The 20,563-nt window shown below is 33.6% G+C and overlaps 1 protein-coding gene across 1 annotated transcript in view; it reads left to right on the forward strand.

The window, feature by feature from the left end:
• LOC131164998 (pentatricopeptide repeat-containing protein At5g15300) overlaps positions 1 to 17,210 on the forward strand; it is a 41,998-nt gene extending 24,788 nt beyond the window's left edge. Inside the window, exon 3 of the mRNA XM_058122598.1 lies at positions 16,936 to 17,210. Coding sequence (XP_057978581.1) covers positions 16,936 to 17,024 — 89 coding nt within the window. The 3' untranslated portion in view covers positions 17,025 to 17,210. The remainder of the gene's footprint in view (positions 1 to 16,935) is intronic.
• The last annotated feature ends 3,353 nt before the right edge of the window (positions 17,211 to 20,563 follow it).

Genomic DNA, 20,563 nt, shown 5'->3' on the forward strand with positions numbered 1-20,563 from the left:
GTATGCTTTGAAAAGATTGGAAGTATTTGAGCAATAAGAAGAGTATGAGTATAAAAAACTTCAGAGAATTTTTCTTAATGATTTTGCTAATCTTGTGCTAATTAAGACAAATGAAGAGGTATATATAGAGTTGGGTGAAAATATGATTGTTGGGGACACAAAGGGTATTTTTGAAAATGTTTAATTAGGTTTAATGAAAAATAATCCTGTTTAATTGCGGTAAAAAATTTGCCAATCGGAGAGGTTCGGTCGACCATATTCAAGGTTCAGTTGACCATATTAATAGGTTTGGTCGACTGTGTCAATTTTGAACTACGGATTTGGTTGACCGTCTTAGGGCGATTTTGAACCCTTCGTAGGTTCGGTCGACCATGGCTAAGGTTCGGTTGACCGCTCATATGGTTCGGTTAATCGTGGCCAATTTGAACAGTGAATTCGGTCGACCTAGTAGTTGTGTGTCAGACACATGTTAATTCAATTGACCGTGGACAGTTAGTTCATTTTAGAACGGTCGACCAAGCGAAGTCAATATGTTGACTTTTGGTCAGTTCGGTCGACCGTGGCATTTATACTGCCAAGGGTTTAGTCGATCGAGATAGTCGAATGTTTGACTCGGGGCAGGTTCGGTCGACCAAGCCAGTTTGTACTAAATGGTTCGGTCGATCGAGATATTTGAATTAGGCCTAAAAACCCAACATTTGTAAGCCCTAATTTGACCGTAAAGCTATATGAAAACCTTTGTAAGATTTTATCTTTTTATGAAAAAGGTTTTGTATGAAGTTAATTTAGGTGTAATCCTTTAAGTTGATTTTACCACTTAATCCCTATTTCAATATCTAACAAATTAATTGCAGGGGCTTGAAATTAATTCAAATTATTATCTCAATAAATTCTATTTTACCCAATTAATTATCAAGTGCGTATAATATAAATCAACATACAAACATACAAAAGCTGATAATGAAATGCAAGCGGAAATTAAAAAGATAAGGGAAGAGAGAAGACAAACATGATTTTACAAGGTTCAGCCAACCCGGCCTACGTTCTCGCCTTGAGCAACCCACTCAAGGATTTCACTAAATCCCTGCTCCTTTAACTAGGACGGAGCTTCCCTTACAATCCGCTGCTTATAAGAGGCACTGCTTCCTCTCCGCTGCTTACATGAGGCATAACTTCTAGCTCATCGGTTCACAACTCGAACCGTGATTACAATATAAAATTACAATTCTGCAAAACTCAATATTGCTTCTAACCAAGTTAGTGAGTACAATTGAAATCCTAACATATATTCATATATGATAAAACTTGAAGTTCAGTATGTATGTAACGATGTAATTGTTATATGAATGATATGCTTCACAAAATTTCCCTTTGATCAAATCTCCCAAAATAATTATATAAGTAGAAGCTTTGGAGAACTTAGGGTTTTAGTTCAACTTACTAGATGCAAGAATACCAAATGTGATCTTATTAAAAAATTGGTCTTGAATATTATGAAGATCTAAGTTCTTGCTATCAAATAATTTATAAAGTTGAATCTTTGAATAAATAAAAGACTTTGAATATTGCAAAGATTTAAACACTACTTGTCACTACAATATTTCTCACAAATATATATTGAGAACCTTTAGACTTTTCAATCAAGTAGATTTCGCAATAACAAAATATTAAGTCTTTGAATAAAAATAAGAACTTGAAGATCACCAAATATTCAATGTTTAGAAATTCCTTTCACAAATAAAATTTTATGTAACAACACAAGGTTTTTTTTTTTTTTTAATAAGAGTAATAGATGTATGAGTATGAGATATGAAAAATCTTCAAGATATCTATATATTGAAAACGCAAACCAATCCCTTATTTACCAAGCCTCAATCACCAGAGCTTGCTTTCAAGATGTGTAAATGAAATCCCTTCAAAAAAATGAGATGATTTGCCTAAACTTGATGAGTATAAGTTGGAGTGTAGGCAATCGTATTGCAAAATGTTCAAGTCTCTTAATATTATCCAAAAAAAGAGGCACTGGGGTTTAGAGGTTTATTTTATAAGTGTTCTCGGCCCTCAGTTAAGTCTTTACCGTTTTAAGTAAATAACTCGCGTGTTCTCTCGCTAAAGATCATATTTTTCAAGTTTCTGTAAGTTCAGATGACTGAGGTCTCGGGTTCAGACGACTGAAGTTCCTTAAAGCTTTGAAAAATTAAACTGGACACAGGGTTAGACGACTGAGCTTAAGGTTCAGACTTCTGATGTCCCTGCTTCAGACAACTGAACTCAGGGTTCAGTCCTCTGAAGTCATTTTGCTTGTTCTGTGTTTCATTAGTTAAATCTACAGTTGACTGAACTAAATCTTCAGTCTTCTGAGGAAATTTTTCAGACGTTTGAAGTAAAACTTCAGTCGTTTGAAGTAAAACTTTAGTCGTCTGAAGTTGCCTCTTCAGACGTCTGAGGATAATCCTTAATCGTCTGGGTAGTCCAACTTTAGCTTTTTTATTTTATTTTCAAAAACTATTTTTGCTTTCTTGCTTTGCTTCTTCATAAAACATTTTCCGAGGTTTAAAAATAAGTTTTATAAATCCATATTTAATCCTAGAAGGTTTTCATGAGATGCATGTGTATATATTTTGAGCTTCAAATCAAAACATATGAAATATGTAAATACATTCAGTTCTAAATACCTATTCCCATGACGATCTTGAACTTGACGCTTGCATCTTCATTCTTCTACTCTTTTAGTTCCATGGATTGTGTCAAGTTATATATCCTTTAATCCTCATGGCTTCCATGACTTTCTAACCTTCCGTGCATACTAAATATTGTTCCTGTTCACAATCTCAATGCACAGATCAAATACCAAGTGATTTGTTATTTTCAAAATAGGATTGGAATCATAGAGTCAACAATCTCCCCCTTTTTGATGATGACAAATACATGAACAAAAATATAAAATGGGTTACGTCTAACAAGGCTTCCCCTCAAATAATGCACAATCAAATATTCAGCAAAATGAAATATGCTCATGCACAATTGAAAATAGACAATAGTTTTGCACGTATAACTCATGTACTTGTGTACTTTTGCCAACTATTTTTACTATAATCTTATACTTTTCTCCCCCTTTTTGACATCAACAAAAAAGTATATAACAAAAATGTTCGGACATAATTAAATCTCAATTTATTTTTTAAATATGCAACCTTCAGATTTCAAAAATTGTACTGTGAAATATGTCTCCCTGTGTTAATTCAATTTACTTCTCCCCCTTACTAATGCAAAAAATTGTGTTATTGAATTAAATTGCAATGTGAACATACACAGTGTGTCAAATTTCATAAACATGGAAAAGTAAAAACAGTCACTAAAGTTCAAAGGTTATGTGAGGATTAATATGTGTCAGTTAACATGCACTCATCACAATATGAGTTTATTATCAAATGTGAACAAATGTGATACAAAATGGGAACAAATGAGCCAAATTTGAAATTTTTAACCAATTGTGAATATTAAGTGATGTTGCACCTCCTAAATTATGTCCTCTAATATAATTCTAGGCGGCTTCTCGACTATGCATCAGGCGTAATTCACGTCTAATTTGGATAAACCTATCCTCTGCAAGTGGTTTCGTAAATATGTCTGCCCATTGTTCATTTGTGCATACAAACTCAAGTGTCACATCTCCTTTTTGCACATGATCATGAAGAAAATGATGTCTAATTTTTATATATTTAGTTCGTGAATGCAATATAGGATTCTTTGAGATGTTTATTGCACTTGTATTGTCGCACCTTATAAGAACTGTATCATAGCTTAATCCAAAATCCTTGAGTTGTGGCTTCATGTATAGCGTTTGAGCACAACAACTTCTTGCCACTATGTATTCTGCCTCAGCCGTGGAAAGAACAACTGAATTTTGCTTCTTGGAAAACCAAGAGACTAAAGAATGTCCTAAAAAATGACATGTGCCACTTGTGCTCTTTCTATACACTTTGCTACCAGCAAAATCAGCATCTGAATAGCTAATCATCTCAAAGGATGTATACTTAGGATACCATAACCCCAGTTCAATAGTTCCTATCAGGTATTTAAGTATTCGTTTGATAGCTAACAAATGTGACTCTTTTGGCACAGTCTGAAATCTTATGCACAAACATACGTTGAACATTATGTCAGGTCTTCTGGCAGTTAGATACGGTAAGCTACCGATCATTCCACGATAGAGCTTGACATCTACTAGTATATCTTGTTCATCTTTGTCTAATTTCAAAGAAGAGCTCATAGGTGTCCTTAGTATTTTTTCATCTTCCATATTAAACTTTTTGAGCAGATCTCTAGTGTACTTCTATTGATTTATAAAAATTCCATGTTTCGCTTGTTTGATCTGAAGTCCTAGGAAGAAATTTAGTTCACCCATCACGCTCATCTCAAATTCCTTTTGCATAGTGCTTGCAAACTCATTGCACAAGTCTTTATTTGTTGCTCCAAATATGATATCATCTACGTATATTTGAACTAGGAGCATGTCATCTTTCTTAGACTTTACGAAAAGTGTCGTGTCTATCTTTCCTCTGATAAATCCATTATCCAGTAGAAAACCGCTTAGCCTTTCATACCAAGCTCTAGGAGCTTGCTTTAAACTATACAAGGCTTTAGTTAGTCTATAAACATGATTTGGATTCTTATGGTTTTCAAAACCTGGGGGTTGTTCTATGTAAACTTCTTCACTTATGTAGCCATTTAAAAATACGCTTTTGACATCCATTTGATACAACTTGAAATCCTTAAAAGCAGCATAGGTTAAAAGCATTCGAATGGCTTCCATTCTAGCAATAGGTGCAAAGGTTTCTTCAAAATCTATTCCTTCTTCCTGGTTATATCCCTGAGCTACTAGTCTTGCCTTATTTCTAACAACTATCCCATGTTCATCTTTCTTGTTCTTAAATTTCCATTTTGTTCCAATAATTGTCTTATCCTTAGGTCTAGGAACTAATGTCCATACTTTATTTCTCTCAAATTGGTTTAACTCTTCTTGCATGGACATCACCCAAGATCCATCCTCAATTGCTTTACTCACATTCCTAGGTTCTTCTTGAGATAGAAAGGCAAAATGACTAATCATATTCCTATGTGAGGATCGTGTGGCTACTCCACGTAATGGTTCACCTATTATTTGATCAATGGGATGACTCTTTATGTACTTCCATTCTCTAGGTAGTTCATTAACCTCGTTTTCAATTTGACTAGTTTCAACAAATGGTTCCTTAATTTCATTTCTCTTTTCTGAATCATTTTCAATAGACAGTTTTTCAAATTCCTTATCTATCTCATTTTCATCTTCATCAGTCCTTTTAGAGAAGGGATTTGACTCATCGAATACTACATGAATGGATTCTATAATGGTTAATGTTAGTTTATTATATACTCTGTAGGTTTTATTATCTAAGGCATACTCTAAAAAGATACCTTCATCTGATTTCACTTCAAACTTTCCTAAATGTTCATTGTCTCTAAGCACAAAACATTAACAGCTAAAGATATGGAAATATGATATGTTAGGTTTATGACCATTCCATAATTCATAAGGAGTCTTATTTAGAGGGTCTAATCAAAATTCTATTTAGAACATGGTAGGCGGTATTTACTGCCTCAACCCAGAAGTACTTAGGTAGTTTATGTTCGTTAAGCATAGTTCTGGCCATTTCTTTTATGGATCTATTCTTTCTTTCAACTACACCATTCTGCTATGGTGTTCTAGGAACTGAAAAATTATGAGCTATTCCTAATGAATTGCAGTAGTCTTCCATGCCTTGATTTTTAAATTCTCTACCTCTATCACTTCAGATTTTAGTGAAAGTATGACCCTTTTCATTTTGAATTTTCTTACATAGATTTATGAATTGTTCACATGCTTCATCTTTGTGACCTAAAAATAGTACCCATGTATATCTTGAATAATCATCAACTATGACGAATGCGTATGATTTTCCTCTTAAATTCTGAATTGGGTTTGGACCAAATAAATCTAAGTGTAGCATTTGAAGAGGCCTAATAGTAGAGATTTCTTTCTTCTTCTTAAAGTTAGTTCTTGCTTGTTTTCCTAATTGGCATGCATCACAGATTTTATCTTTCACAAATTTAGTCTTAGGCAATCCCTTAACTAATTTTTCCTTAACAAGTTCAGATATTAAGTCCACATTTAGAGTAGAAAAACAAGTAACATGTTGAGAAGCAAGTTGTCAAGGCTAGTGGTGTAGACATTTTCATGACGATCAGCAGTAAACAATATTTTGTTTTTAGATTTGTTTTCTACAGTGCATTTGTCATGTTCAAATGATACTTTATAACCTTTATCACATAGTTGACTTATACTCAATAAGTTATGTTTCAATCCATAATTTAATAACACGTTATCAATGACAAGTAAAGGTTCCTTACCAACCTTACCAACTCCAATGATTTTACCTTTATAGTTATCCCCAAATGTAACGAATCCTTCATCTTTGGATATGATAGATGCGAGTTTAGCTTTATCTTCTGTCATATGTCGCGAGCATCCACTATCCATATACCACTTGTCCTTCGAGGAAGACAATTTCAAGCACATATGCAAGACATAATCAGATAACTACTTTTGGTACCCAGATTTTCTTGGATTCATGGGGGTTAGTACTACATTCTCCTTTGACTTTCCAGACTTTCTTAATTTTGACATCTTTATTTTTGAAAAGACAGTCAAATTTTATGTGACCCAATCTCTTACATTTAAAACATATAATATTTCTATGATAGTCTTTAGTTGGAACATACGATTTTGACTCTCTTACAAAATATCCCATGTAGAGATGTCTCTGTTTTAGATTTTCCTTCCCATTAAAACCAAGACCTTCCTTCTCTGGGGAATTTCTTTGAGCTCCTAAGGAGTTTTTCAAAATTATTTTGACCTTTTGTAAATTTACAAATAATCTTAGATTTATCTTTTAAATTCTTTTCTAACTCCTCAATTTTCAAATCCTTGTCTTTTATGAGAGATGCATGAGATTCATTTTGACTTTCAATTAACTTCGAAAATTCTTTTAATTTTAATTTCAAATTAGAATTTTTCTTATTCATTTTCTCAAGCATTTTAAGGGTATACAGATATTCCTGATGTAATTCATCATAAGAAAGCATGTTATTTTCATTTTCTGAATCACTTGAATAGTAAGATGAAACAGAACAAAAAGATTGTACTTCATGGTCATCGTGAGCCACCAGACATAGATTCGCAATCTCGTCATCACTAGATTCAGATTTTGAACTACTTGTACTGTGAGTGTCCCAACTCACCTTTAGAGCCTTCTTCTTCTTAGACACTTTCTTTAACTGGGGACAATCTGGCTTGATATGTCCAAATTCTCTACAGTTATAACACATGGGAGGATCATCCTTTTGCTTCCTTTTGCTTGACTCTCCCTTTTCTATTTTTGAGCCTTAGAATTTTCTGGTGTATTTCTTATTCTTTCTCATGAACTCTCCAAATTTCTTAGTCATAAGTGTCATGTTTTCATCCGATTCTGAAACACTTCCCTCACTGGGGCAGTGAGATGATGCCTTAAGTGCTATAGATTTCTTTGCTTTAATTTGATCATTCTTCCTCTCATTTATTGCAAGCTCGTAGGTGATGAGCGATCCAATTAGTTCATCAACAAACATCTCCTTCAGATTTCTCCCTTCTGCTCGCAGTAGCTTTAGCTTCCTAAATTGGAGGTAGTCCCCTAAGTATTTTCCTGATCAACTCATAGGTAGGGTAAGATTTACCAAGAGCATTTAAGGAATTCGTGATGTGTGTGAATCTAGTGTACATGGATTTAATAGATTCATCAATAGTCATTTTAAATGCCTCATATTCACTAGTAAGCATGTCTATCCTACTATCTTTTACTTCCTTAGTACGTTCATATGTAACTTCTAATTTTTCCCAAATCTCTTTAGCAATGTTACAGGCCATCACCTTATTAAACTCATTTACATCTAGTGCACAGAATAGCAAGTTTATTGTAGTAGCATTTATTTGCATAGATTTCCAATCGTCTTCAGTATACTCATCTTCAGTTTTGGGTACATTCATCTTATCAACTACTTCCATAGGGACATGGTTTCCCTTGGAAACAATTTTCCACACTTTTCAATCCACATTTAAAAGATATGTACTCATCCTACGTTTCCAATAGGTGTAATTTACACCGCAGAAAATTGGTGGTCTAGTAGACGAGTGTCCCTCACCAAATGGAGTTACGCTGATGTGTGCCATGTGATCTTTTTACAAAATGAACAGTTAAGTCTATATAAACCCGCTCTGATACCAAATGTTAATTCAAGTGTAATCCCAAGACGGGGGGTGAATTAGGTATTTTAAAAATCTTTAAGTTTATTTTGCCACTTAATCCTTATTTCAATATTTAACAAATTAATTGCAGTGGTTTGAAATTAATTCAAATTATTATCTTAATAAATTCTATTTTACCAAATTAATTATCAAGTGCGTATAATATAAATCAACATACAAACATGCAAAAGCTGATAATGAAATGTAAGCGGAAATTAAAAAGATAAGGGAAGAGAGAAGGCAAACACGATTTTACGAGGTTCAGCCAACCCGACCTACGTCCTTGCCTTGAGCAATCCACTCAAGGATTCCACTAAATCTCTGCTCCTTTAATTGGGACAAAGCTTCCTTTACAATCTACTGCTTACAAGAAGCACAACTTCCTCCTATTCCGCTACTTAGACGAGGCACAGCTTCCAGTTCACTGGTTCACAACTCGAACCGTGATTACAATATAAAATTACAATTCTGCAAAACTCAATATTGTTTCTAACCAAGTTAGTGAGTACAATTGAAATCCTAACACATATTTATATGATCAAACTTGAAGCTCAGTATGTATGTAAACGATGTAATCGTTATATGAATGATATGCTTTACAAAATTTCCCTTTGATCAAATCTCCCAAAATAATTATATAAGTAGATGCTTTGGAGAACTTAGGGTTTTAGTTCAACTTACTAGATGCAAGAATACCGAATGTGATCTTATTAAAAAATTGGTCTTGAATATCATGAAGATCTAAGTTCTTATTATCAAATAATTTGTAAAGTTGAATCTTTGAATAAATAAAAGACTTTAAATATTGCAAAGATTTAAACACTACTTGTCACAACAATATTTTTCACAAATATATATTGAGAAACTTTAGACTTTTCAATCAAATAGATTTCACAATAACAAAATGTTGAGTCTTTGAATGAAAATAAGAACTTGAAGATCACCAGATATTCAATGTTTAGAAATTCCTTTCACAAATAAATTTTTATGTAACAACACAAGGTTTTTTTTTTTAATAAGAGTAATAGATGTATGAGTATGAGATATGAAAAATCTTCAAGATATCTATATATTGAAAACGCAAACCAATCCCTTGTTTACCAAAGCTCAATCACCAGAGTTTGCTTTCAAGATGTGTAAATGAAATCCCTTCAAAAAGCTGAGATGATTTACCTAAACTTGATGAGTAAAAGTTGGAGTGCTGACAATCGTATTGCAATATGTTCAAGTCTCTCATTATTATCCAAAAAGTGAGGCACTAGGGTTTAGAGGTTTATTTTATAAGTGTTCTCGGCCCTAGGTTAAGTCTTGACCGTTGGATCAACTTGATTAAGTAAATAACTCGTGTGTTCTCTCGCTAAAGATCAGATTTTTCAAGTTTCCGCAAGTTCAAACAACTAAGGTCTCGGGTTCAGACGACTGAAGTTCCTTAAAGTTTTGAAAAATTGAACTGGACATAGGGTTAGATGACTGAACTTAAGGTTCAGACTTTTGATGTCCTTGCTTCAGACGACTGAACCCTCCTTGCTTCAGACGACTGAACTTAGGGTTCAGTCTTCTGAAGTCATTCTGCATGTTTTGTGTTTCATCAGTTAAATCTTCAGTTGATTGAACTAAATCTTCTGTCTTCTGAGGAAATTCTTCAGACGTCTGAAGTAAAACTTCAGTCATCTGAAGTTGACTCTTCAAAGTTTGAGGATAATCCTCAGTCGTCTGGGCAGTTCAACTTCAATTTTTTTTATTTTGTTTTCAAAAACCATTTTTGCTTTCTTGCTTTGCTTCTTTATAAAACATTTTCCGGGGTTTAAAAATAAGTTCTCTAAATCCATATTTAACCCTAGAAGGTTTTCATGAGATGCATGTGAATATATTTTGAGCTTCGAATTAAATCATATGAAATATGTAAATACATTCAGTTCTAAATACCTGTTCCCATGATGATCTTGAACTTGACGCTTGCATCTTCATTCTTCTACTCTTTTAGTTCAATGGATTGTGTCAAGTTGAATATCCTTTAATCCTCATGGCTTTCATGACTTTCTAACCTTTCGTACATGTTAAATATTGTTCCTATTCACAATCTCAATGGACAAATCAAATACCAAGTGATTTGTCATTATCAAAACAGGATTGGACTCATAGAGTCAACAGTGTAGGTGCCCTAAGGTTAGTTTATGGTCGTTTTAAGCTATCCATTCACATCATGCATGCAATGCATTATATTATTGATCAAATTTAAAACAAAATGCAATTACAATTGAAAGTGTATGTCTTCTTCTGTCTTGCTCTTCAGTTCCATGGAATGCGCTAGATTGATGTGACCTTTAAGTTCCTGCTGGCTTCCATTTTTTGGTATCTTATGTTTGTATTGAAATGAAAACCTGTTCACGGACTAAATACACATATAAGACATTGGTGGTTTGTCAGCATCAAAATAGAGATCGGACTCAAAAAGTTAACACATTTTAAGTACAAAGAGAATATTTATTAAAATGTTTTGATAAACAATTTGGATCCCTTAGAGAATGCCCCGTATTTGATTATAACAGGATGTCTTTTAATAAGCACTTGATAGATATGAAATTTTTGATTATTAGTACTTATGGCTAGAGTGATAACTGATTTAAGTATTTAAGGCTCCAAGAATGTGTTTAGGATTAGATGATGCTTAATATATAATTTATTTCCTAAGGCTCAGTCTTATGCAATGGACATGATCTGCTTAACTTAAGATTTTAATATTTAAGCATGGGTTAAGTAATAAGAATTATTCACTGAACAACAATGCTTTAGTCCATTTGGAAGTGGATTTATTTTTCAATATTATGATTTATGTTACTCATTGCAAAGATACAAGGTTCCTAATATTTTAGCTAGTTAAACCTTCAACCTTTACTTTGAATAAATCAAGGTTTGCATGTTATCCAATATTTTAACATTTTACCCAATCATTATGATATATAAGCATTAGATAGTCAGATTGGATATATTATTTAAAAGAAATCATATTGGCTTAATTTTCCAAAATTCTTAGTATATAAAGTTTTGTATAGTGGATACATATACTAAGATTCTTCATTTTAAGCCCGAATCACTTCCTAAGCCATTTAGTCATCACTACCCCTAAACTTAGGAACTAAGAAAGGATAGATATATAATTCCTATTGGAACCCATCATTCTTCTTGTCCTAGGAGGTTTGTCTTTGCTACCCATTTTTCTTTGACTCTCTAGACCTGTTTGGATTTCACACCTTTCTTTTTGAATGGACAATCAAATTTAATGTGCCCTTTATTTTTACATAGTACGCAGGTGGTGTGAGCATACAAATGGGAGGAGGTACTAGCATAGAATTTTGATGCTTTAACAAAGTACCCCATGTATTGGTTCTTTCTTCTCCTATTTTCAATTCTATTGTAACCTATACCTTCTTTGTCTAAGGTCATCTTTTGTAAACCTAGAAGCTTGTCTAAGTTTTCTTTGCCTCTAGTAAGTGTATGGATGATCTTAGCTTGGTCCTCAATTTTTCTTTCTAGGCCTTGAGTCTTTGAATCTTTTAAGCCCTTGCAAACACCTTGTAGTTTTGTGAGTTCTTTAGACATTGTGTTTTCTTTACACTCAAATTCTGAAATAAAAAGGTTCTTTTTATCATAACTCGAAATCTTGAATCTTAACTTTTTCAGCTCCTTTTGCTATCACATCATTCTTGTTTTCTAATTTCATGATTTTCAAATCCTTTTTTTCAACACTAATTTTTGAGTCTAATTCTTTTAGTGATCCCTCATTTTTGTTTTTTTTTAATCTCTTAATTTCTAATCCCTTTTCAACCTTACCTTTTTCCCAAGAAGTATGAGACTCTCTAAAATCTTCTAACTGTTTTGCTAAGTCTTTATTTTCATTTTCCAACATTGTTTTCTTTTTAGACATCTTTGTTAAAATTTTATGAGCCTTAACAAATCCCTTTTGTAATTCCTCATAAGATGACATGTTATCATTATCAGATTCATCATAGGATTCACTACCAGAATTTTCACAATATATATCACAAGATTTCTCACAATCATTGCATGAATCATTTTGAGAATCATTATGAGAAGTAGAAGGAGAGGAGTGTACCTCTTCGTCGATTAATGCAACTAGGCCACAATTTTCCACTATCTGGTCATTTGAACGTGAATTTTCCCAAGTGGTGGACTTCTCTCCTTTGGTCTCTCCAAATCTTCTATTGAGTTCTTCCCATATCTCCTTAGCACTTTGACATGACTTGATTTCATGAAAAGCATTAGTATCTAAAGCAAGCAATAGAATATTCATGACACCGAAATTTAATTGCATTAATTTTATGTCATTCTCATTTAGCTCATATTCAGATTTAGGAATTTCAACATTATCAACAATTTTTATTAAGCACAAAATTCCCTTGAGCAATTACTCTCCAAGTCCTCCAATCAATTAATTTGATAAAAACAGTCATTCCTAGTTTCCAATCGGCAAAATTTTCACCATAAAACATTGGAGGCCTTGCAGAGATTTGTCCCATACCGAATGGGGATACACCAAAATAAGCCATTGTGATCTTTTTACAAAAAAAAAAGAAGTTAAGTCTATGCAACGAGACTCTGATACCAAATGTTAATTTAGGTGTAATCCCAAGAGGGGGGTGAATTGGGTATTTAAAATTATTTTGGTATTTCAATCCTTAATTGAAAACCTAACTCATACAAGCACAAATTTGGATATACATTGATTTCAGTATTATACAACTTAATTGATTTAATCAGCGGATATCTCAATTAATTCAGTATTACCCAATTATGCTCACGTATTTTAGATATTCTTATATACCAATATTTAAAACATGGACAGCAGATATAATATGAATATAAGTGCAGAATTATAAAGAGAAATAGAGAGAGAGAGTGTAGACACTGAATTTTTAATGAGGTTCGGCCAGGTTGGGGTGAATTGGGTATTTAAAATTATTTTGGTATTTCAATCCTTAATTGAAAACCTAACCATACAAGCACAAATTTGAATATACATTAATTTCAGTATTATACAACTTAATTGATTTAATCAGCGGATATCTCAATTAATTCAGTATTACCCAATTATGCTCATGTATTTTAGATATTCTTATATACCAATATTTAAAACATGGACAACAGATATAATATGAATATAAGTGCAGAATTATAAAGAGAGATAGAGAGAGAGAGCATAGACACTGAATTTTTAATGAGGTTCGGCCAAACCTGGCCTATGTCCTCGCCTTGGGGCAAAACCCCTAAGGATTTTACTAATCTGCTCCTTTAACTGGGACGGAGCTTCCCTTTACAGTCCGCTGCTTACAACAGATACAACTTCCTCCTACTCCGCTGCTAACCACGAGGCATAGCTTTCTCACCACGGTTCACACACCGAACCGCAAATACAGTAGATGAATACAATTTCTGGATACACTTAAATGCTTCTTAGCAAGCTAATGTGTACAATAAATTCCTAAACAGATTCATAGGATATAACTTGAAGCTCAATGAGTGTATGTGATGTTTTCAATAATATTTTTGCAATAATTAAATATATGATCTTTGTATATAAAAATATATATGATGAGTTTTCTCAAAGATCTACACCCAATGCAATATATCTCCAAAAATTGATTTTTCAAATAATATGTGTTGGAGATCTAGGGTTTTTTCAAATAACTTTTGGCATGAATAAAAGAATTTTAAATCGTTGAATAAAAATAATATCAAGAATGCTTCACAGATTTAAAGTCCTAGAATGAACTTCTTCCACAAGATTTTTCAAACAAAAATATGAAACTTAGAGTTCTTGCTCTCTTAATAAAATATTAAATAAAAATATGAGAGAAGAAAACTTTTACAATGAAGATTAAATGCCCAAATATAAAACCTTGTATACCAAACCTCAATATCAAACGTGCTTAACAAGATGTGTGCGTGAATGCCCTTTGTGAAGTTGAGAGAATGCTCAAAAAATGTTTGAACTTGATAGAGTGTAGGCAAAGGAAGCAAAAGTTCTCAAAAGTATGCTAAAAGTGATCTCTTCTTGTCTTGTTATGTTCTTCTAGAGTTTTGAGAGTGTTTAAACATGTATTCTCGGCATTGGATCAATTCCTGGACGTTGGATCATTTAAAATAAACTATTTATGTCCGTGTCCACATTGAACCGCCGTTCTGCGCCACGAACTCGTTGACGAGTGCACACGTTGGTCGACAAGTGTTCAGCACTTGTTCGTCGACGAGACCATGAATTCGTCGACAGGTGGACTGTGTGAGATTTTTGAGCTCTCGGTATTTTTTTGTCGACGAGAACAGATCGTTCGTCACCGAGTGGCCTTCATGCGTTCGTCAACGAGGCCATGGGGTTCATCAATGAGGCCATGGGGTTCATCAATGAGGCCTCTATTTTCCAATATTATTTTTCCTCTAGAATGTCCATCCAACTTAGAACTAATGTAAATATGTTTTTCATGAAATGCATGAGTCCTAAGGTCAGTCCAGGGTATATTTGAGCTTCCAACAATATCTTATGAAATATGTAAATACAAGTGAGACTAAACACACATTACAACTGAAAATCTAAGGTGTCCTCATTCTTTTGCTCTTTTAATTTCATGGAATATGTCAGGTCGTATACGCTTCAAGTTCTTCATGGTTTCCATAGCATTCGTATCATTCGTGCTTGCTAAATAATGATCTTGCTAAAAAGCTCAATGCACATATGAGATAATTGTGTTTTGTCATTATCAAAATGAGATTGGACTCAAAAAGTCAACAAAGGTTATAGCGTCCTCCTTCCCTAAACTCATTATCTGAGATGTAAGAGCAACGTTTTGGGCCTGCCCGTTATCTGGAACCAGTGTGGTAGTACTTGGGTCCTTGGTTTCCGGATCATGGGTCTGATTACCACCGAGACCCTTGTGCGGGAAGCCCATATGGGGGCCCAAATCAGTCTCCTAAACATAAGGCCTGTTCAAATAATTGGCCCAGCTTAGTCAAAAAAGAAATACTTCCTTTTCCAATTACTTGGGCCAAGTCCAAAATGAGCAGTCTGAGATTTGGAAAAGGGTAGGATAGGGAACACTATAATTTTCCAAGGGGTGGCCACAGCTAATAATTTTGTTTGGAGTAGAGTGGTTTGTCTTCTGTTTTTGTGGGTATCAGCTAATGGCTGTTTTCGTCATGTTTCTCTGGGAGACCTGCAGCAGGACTGATTGGCTCTGCTTCATTGACTTGGCTTTTAGATTATGATGATCTCGTGGTGTAATTTTTTTGTTTTTGTGTTAAAGGGAGGATTACTTATGCTCCTAGTTTTTCTTTCTTTTCCACTTTTTTATTTTGGTGTACATCCTTATCTCTTCCAATAAATTTCTTTGTTTATAACAAAAGTATTAATCATAGTTTTAAAAATCAGTGTGTAACAGCCATTGTGGCTATTACATACTGTATCAGTTGCTTCCAAGACCATTATGGGGTGATATCTTAGAGGTCCTCTAAATCACAATCGTAATGGCCCTTAACAACCGTAATGGCTGTTGTGGGTCATTAGACTATTAGAGTGGCTGTGAATGACTATAATAGATTTTTTAGTCCTTTTTTTCTGCAAATTCCCCCCCCCCCTTTTTCCTCAAGTAATTTTTTGTAAAAAATTAATTTTGTTTATGTTCTCGAAGATTTAATCTGTAATTTTTTCATTCCTAGCATTCAAATAAACCTAACTTTTTCTCTTATTAAAATTACATATTTTCATATACTAAGTTCTTTCAATTTTATTTATTTGTGTTTTTCTCACACAGACAAAAATATGTTGTATTGCTATACATTTTTATCTTGTTTAATGTATGAACATTCTATATTTTATTTTTTTAGACAAAAAAGTTCCATTAAAGACTAAAAAAGTACAAAAATGTCATTCTATTTTTTATACTTTTTTTGTATGTATGATCTCTTAGTTTAAACTTCACTTATGATCAATAAAGTAGTGAAAAGCAGCAAATGCATGCTTCTTGGCGCCAATAGCAACTAAAGCAACCAAGATGACATCCGATACTTGTAGTATATGTAATATATAAATAGATTAAAGTTTTCTAAAAATCATTTAAAGCATTGGAATGTAGGATTGTGGAATCAAAACATGTGAATCTATATGTTTTTAACAAGTTCGCTACTGTAAAAAGAGAATACACGGATGCAGTGAACATTAACTGTTATGTAAAGTCTGTGATTGCCACAGCCATTACTCCACAACCATTACCATTACTGTTTCCATTTTGCAAAATCATGGTGTTAATCTTGTTTTGCATCCCTACCCATTAGTAAGGGTAATTGCTATGACATTCACACGTCACTGGCAGCAAGGCCCCTCAACATCTGCGGCTGCATTTCATTTTTGCTTGCAAATTTTGCTATCAAACCCATTGCTTGCTGATGGATTGACTGTTGCCTGATGACTAAGAAACAAATCTGTTTTAGTGAATGAGTTGAATTCATGCTGATTTTATTTTATCAATTTTGTAAATCTTTGAATGGAAGTGTGTTTTGCTTGCCAGGGAATGAACAGAGCACAAAACAAAATTTTCCAGTCACTGGCAGCAAGGCCCCTCAACTTTTTTACTATTACTTACCAGAAAGTAAATAAATAAAATTTTTAGGGTTAATGATGAAATCTATCTCTACTTCTTTCTAATATTTAGATTTTAGAAATCTCCACTGAATTTGTTTTCTGCTTCTTTAAATTCCTTATGGATCCTATACTTCACTAGTTATCTATTAGTGTGACTATGTTTGAACATGATTATTGAATGTTTTTTATGTTTGAACATGACCATTGAATGTTTTTCTTTTCCATGTTCTAAATTGCATATTCTGCATTTATGTTTGGCTCTGGGTCTGAAGCTTTCAATAATCGCATACAGACTTGTAGTCATATAATGGTTCAGTCCTAAACCGTATATGCTTTTGCTCTGCCGTTAGGTTTGACTCTGGGTTTAATGCTTTCGGTCATCCTTCTAGTCATATTACAGTTTTCCATTGACATTATTTAGCAAGTACATCAATGCTTTGCAACTAATGAGTTTGGGTCCCTCTCTCTCTCTCTCTGTACATATATGTGTGAATGTGAGGATCTATGTACATTTATGTGTGCATGCGTGGATCTAAACTTTTATCTCTCAATCTAACAATATGTTGGAATTGTGCATTTTTGCTTCTGTCCATTAGTTCGGTGCAGCATTTTGTCCAGTGAACATAAACATTATGTTCATCTGAAGCAGCAGTAGGTTAAAGGTAATTCGTGCCGTCAGAGTTCCTACTGAATATAAACATTATACCTGAAAGCATGTATGCTGAAGAGATCATCAAATTTGTATGTAGTTACTGGTAAGAAACCACCAAAGCATTTGCCCATGCTCACATTTGAATTCAGCAATCCTGAGGTTTGAATAGCATGAAGCAGAAAAATACCTTAACTTGTTTGAATTAACTGAACTGAGGAATATGGTAATGATATTGAGTTGGCTTGGCTTCCAAAGAGGGTAGTGGTGAGGGTTGCACCGGAGCCCATTAAATTTTAAGCCAGAAACTGAAAACCCCATTGGAGGTTACCCATCTGGACTCTCTTTACTTGTTATACCTCAAAGTAGTAGGTTATATATTTTTTCCAAATCTAGCAAACATTACGAATTATGGATTCTACCGAGATATCAAAGCTATACCACCAACCCACACCAACATGACCACTACCACCTCCCCCCACACAACCATACATTTGCTTGCTCCTTTACGGGTTCAACCAACAAAGTGTTTTGCAACTCTATGTTGAGCCTATAAAATCTACTATATTTAAGGAAGAAAGGGTTTGTTTGCATGATAATTGAAAAATCCAAACCACACATGATTTAATTTTCAAGTATATGAAACTTGCTCCACTCTGCACATTCCACTAGTATAGGCCTAAGGGCGAAGTGGCCCTCTCCAAATAATTATGTTGTTTTGGACCATCAAGCCTAAACAGAAGAAACCTTTGTGATATAATACTAGCACAATTAGATAAATGTGACCGACTTTTGACGGTGTAGCTGAAGACAATTCTTGGATTCAGTTAAAGGAAATCTTGGTTTAAAGGGAACTTCACATAATTATTTAGTACCTTTGTTGTTTATTTTGTTTTCTTGTTCCCCTAGTTGTTTACCTAGTTTAGTATAGTCTTATTAGGAATTAAGTCTATAAAAGCCTATGCAATGCAGTATGTTGACTCTAGCAGAATTTTTTAAGAACTATGTGTTCCTAAGAAGTAAATTTAGTATTAAATAGATGGTTGATCAATTATTCCAAAAGTTTGCCCTAGCCTGCTTTTGGGTATGTGCTTCTAGTGAGTACTTAATAATCTGAATGTATATATTCTACTAACCTCTGGGTTTCATTTATATGAACAGATCTTCCACATTTTGAAGTTAATCTTGTTTATTTTTCTTCAATGTTAATTCTTCCTTTGAACTGGACTATTGTGACTGAAAATGACCCACTAGGTCAATAGTCCAGAAAAGTATAGCTTAAAAATCATTTTTTTTTTCCCTTTGAGCTATTTTTTGTTTTTAATTTTTGTCTTTTTTTTAGAACTCTAATACAGTAATTTGATTTGCCAAGTGTAACACATCATAGAATGGGGTTTGGATCTGAATTTTATTAGGAATGATTTTTTTTCTAGCAATATTCTTGTAAGCCATCTGAAGATCAGTATACAGTATGCATGTTATGCTCACATTCAAAATCAGCCCTGCCTCCTCCAGCTGGAGACTGGTAATTATTCTTTTAATCCTGTCATTACCTAAATTAGGGCCAGTATTATACCATTATGATTTTTGGTTTGTTTGAAGTATATATTCCACTGCTGAAGTTAACTTTATCTTGCACCTTATTTTTATGTAGCATGAGGACCACGGAAATGCACTTGTCAATGAAATATAGAATAGCTAGCTTTCTATGATCTAACTGGCAAAGAATTTCATGGTCTGGTAAATCCTTCATGGGACAAGGAAAATAGATTTTATACTTGTCTATAGTTGCCAACAAAGAGATAAAAACAATTCAGTGGGAAAAAACCCATCCATCCACATTCACACTAGGCCAAACATGAGTTAAGCAATAGTTTTGGTTTGTAGGCTTTGAATGAACTTGAAGTTGTTGAACATGTGAACTTAAATTTGTTGAAATGATTATTGTTGTCAACTATGATTTGAATTGCGTGAAGGTCCATACAGCCGTTCTTTTAAATGTTTTAAGGTTGTCCATAAAATAGAAATGGTATTGAAATTTTGCTAGTGATAGATAAGTATACATTAATTATTGGATAATGTTGTTGAAGATGTAAATCCAGATGTATTGAAATGATTGCCAATTATGTCAACTGATGAACGAGATTTTGTTGAGTTTTATTGGGTTGTTTTTTCAAATTTTACTAGTTTAAAAATGTGGGAATGCTAGTAAAATAGGGGAAATGCTACAGAAATTTTGATAGCAATAGCTATGGATATATTAATAATTGAATGACCCAGTTATAGTTGAACCTTTTGCTTTTCTAGTTTACCTAGTTGCATTTCACCAATGTTGATCTTCATGCATGCTCGCACACAAAATCAAGCATGAGCAAAGTTATAGTTTTTGGGTTGTAGGCTTGGAATTACTTGGATGGGTTGAATAATGAGCTAGATTATGTTGAGTTCCATCGTCGGGTTTTTTATTTTTTTGGTTCATTTTTTATAATTTAAAGAAAAAATACATTGGAGGTACGAAGGGTTCCATGCTTTGCTTTAAGAGCTCAACAAAAATTACATATTCCTTGGCTTAAATGAAGTTTAACTCAAGCAATACCCAACTTGATTGAGATTAAGTAAGAAGTGTTGTGCGGTCCTTCTCAATCTCATAAGTTAACTCATGGGGTGAGACTTTTCCTCACACTTAATAACTGACCACTAGTCTCCTTTCACAATTGATGTGGAAAAACCCATGACTCTGATATGAGTGTTGGGCGGTCCAGAGTCTTCTCAATCCCAAAAGTTAGCTCATGGGATGAGATTTTTTCTCACACTTAGTAATTGAACACTAGCTCCATTCACAACGGATGTGGGAAAACCTCAACAAGAAGTACCTGACCTAACTCCGAGCAAAAATAAAGAAACA

Source organism: Malania oleifera, chromosome 1, assembly GCF_029873635.1.
Source record: "Malania oleifera isolate guangnan ecotype guangnan chromosome 1, ASM2987363v1, whole genome shotgun sequence".
Taxonomy (NCBI): domain Eukaryota; kingdom Viridiplantae; phylum Streptophyta; class Magnoliopsida; order Santalales; family Ximeniaceae; genus Malania; species Malania oleifera.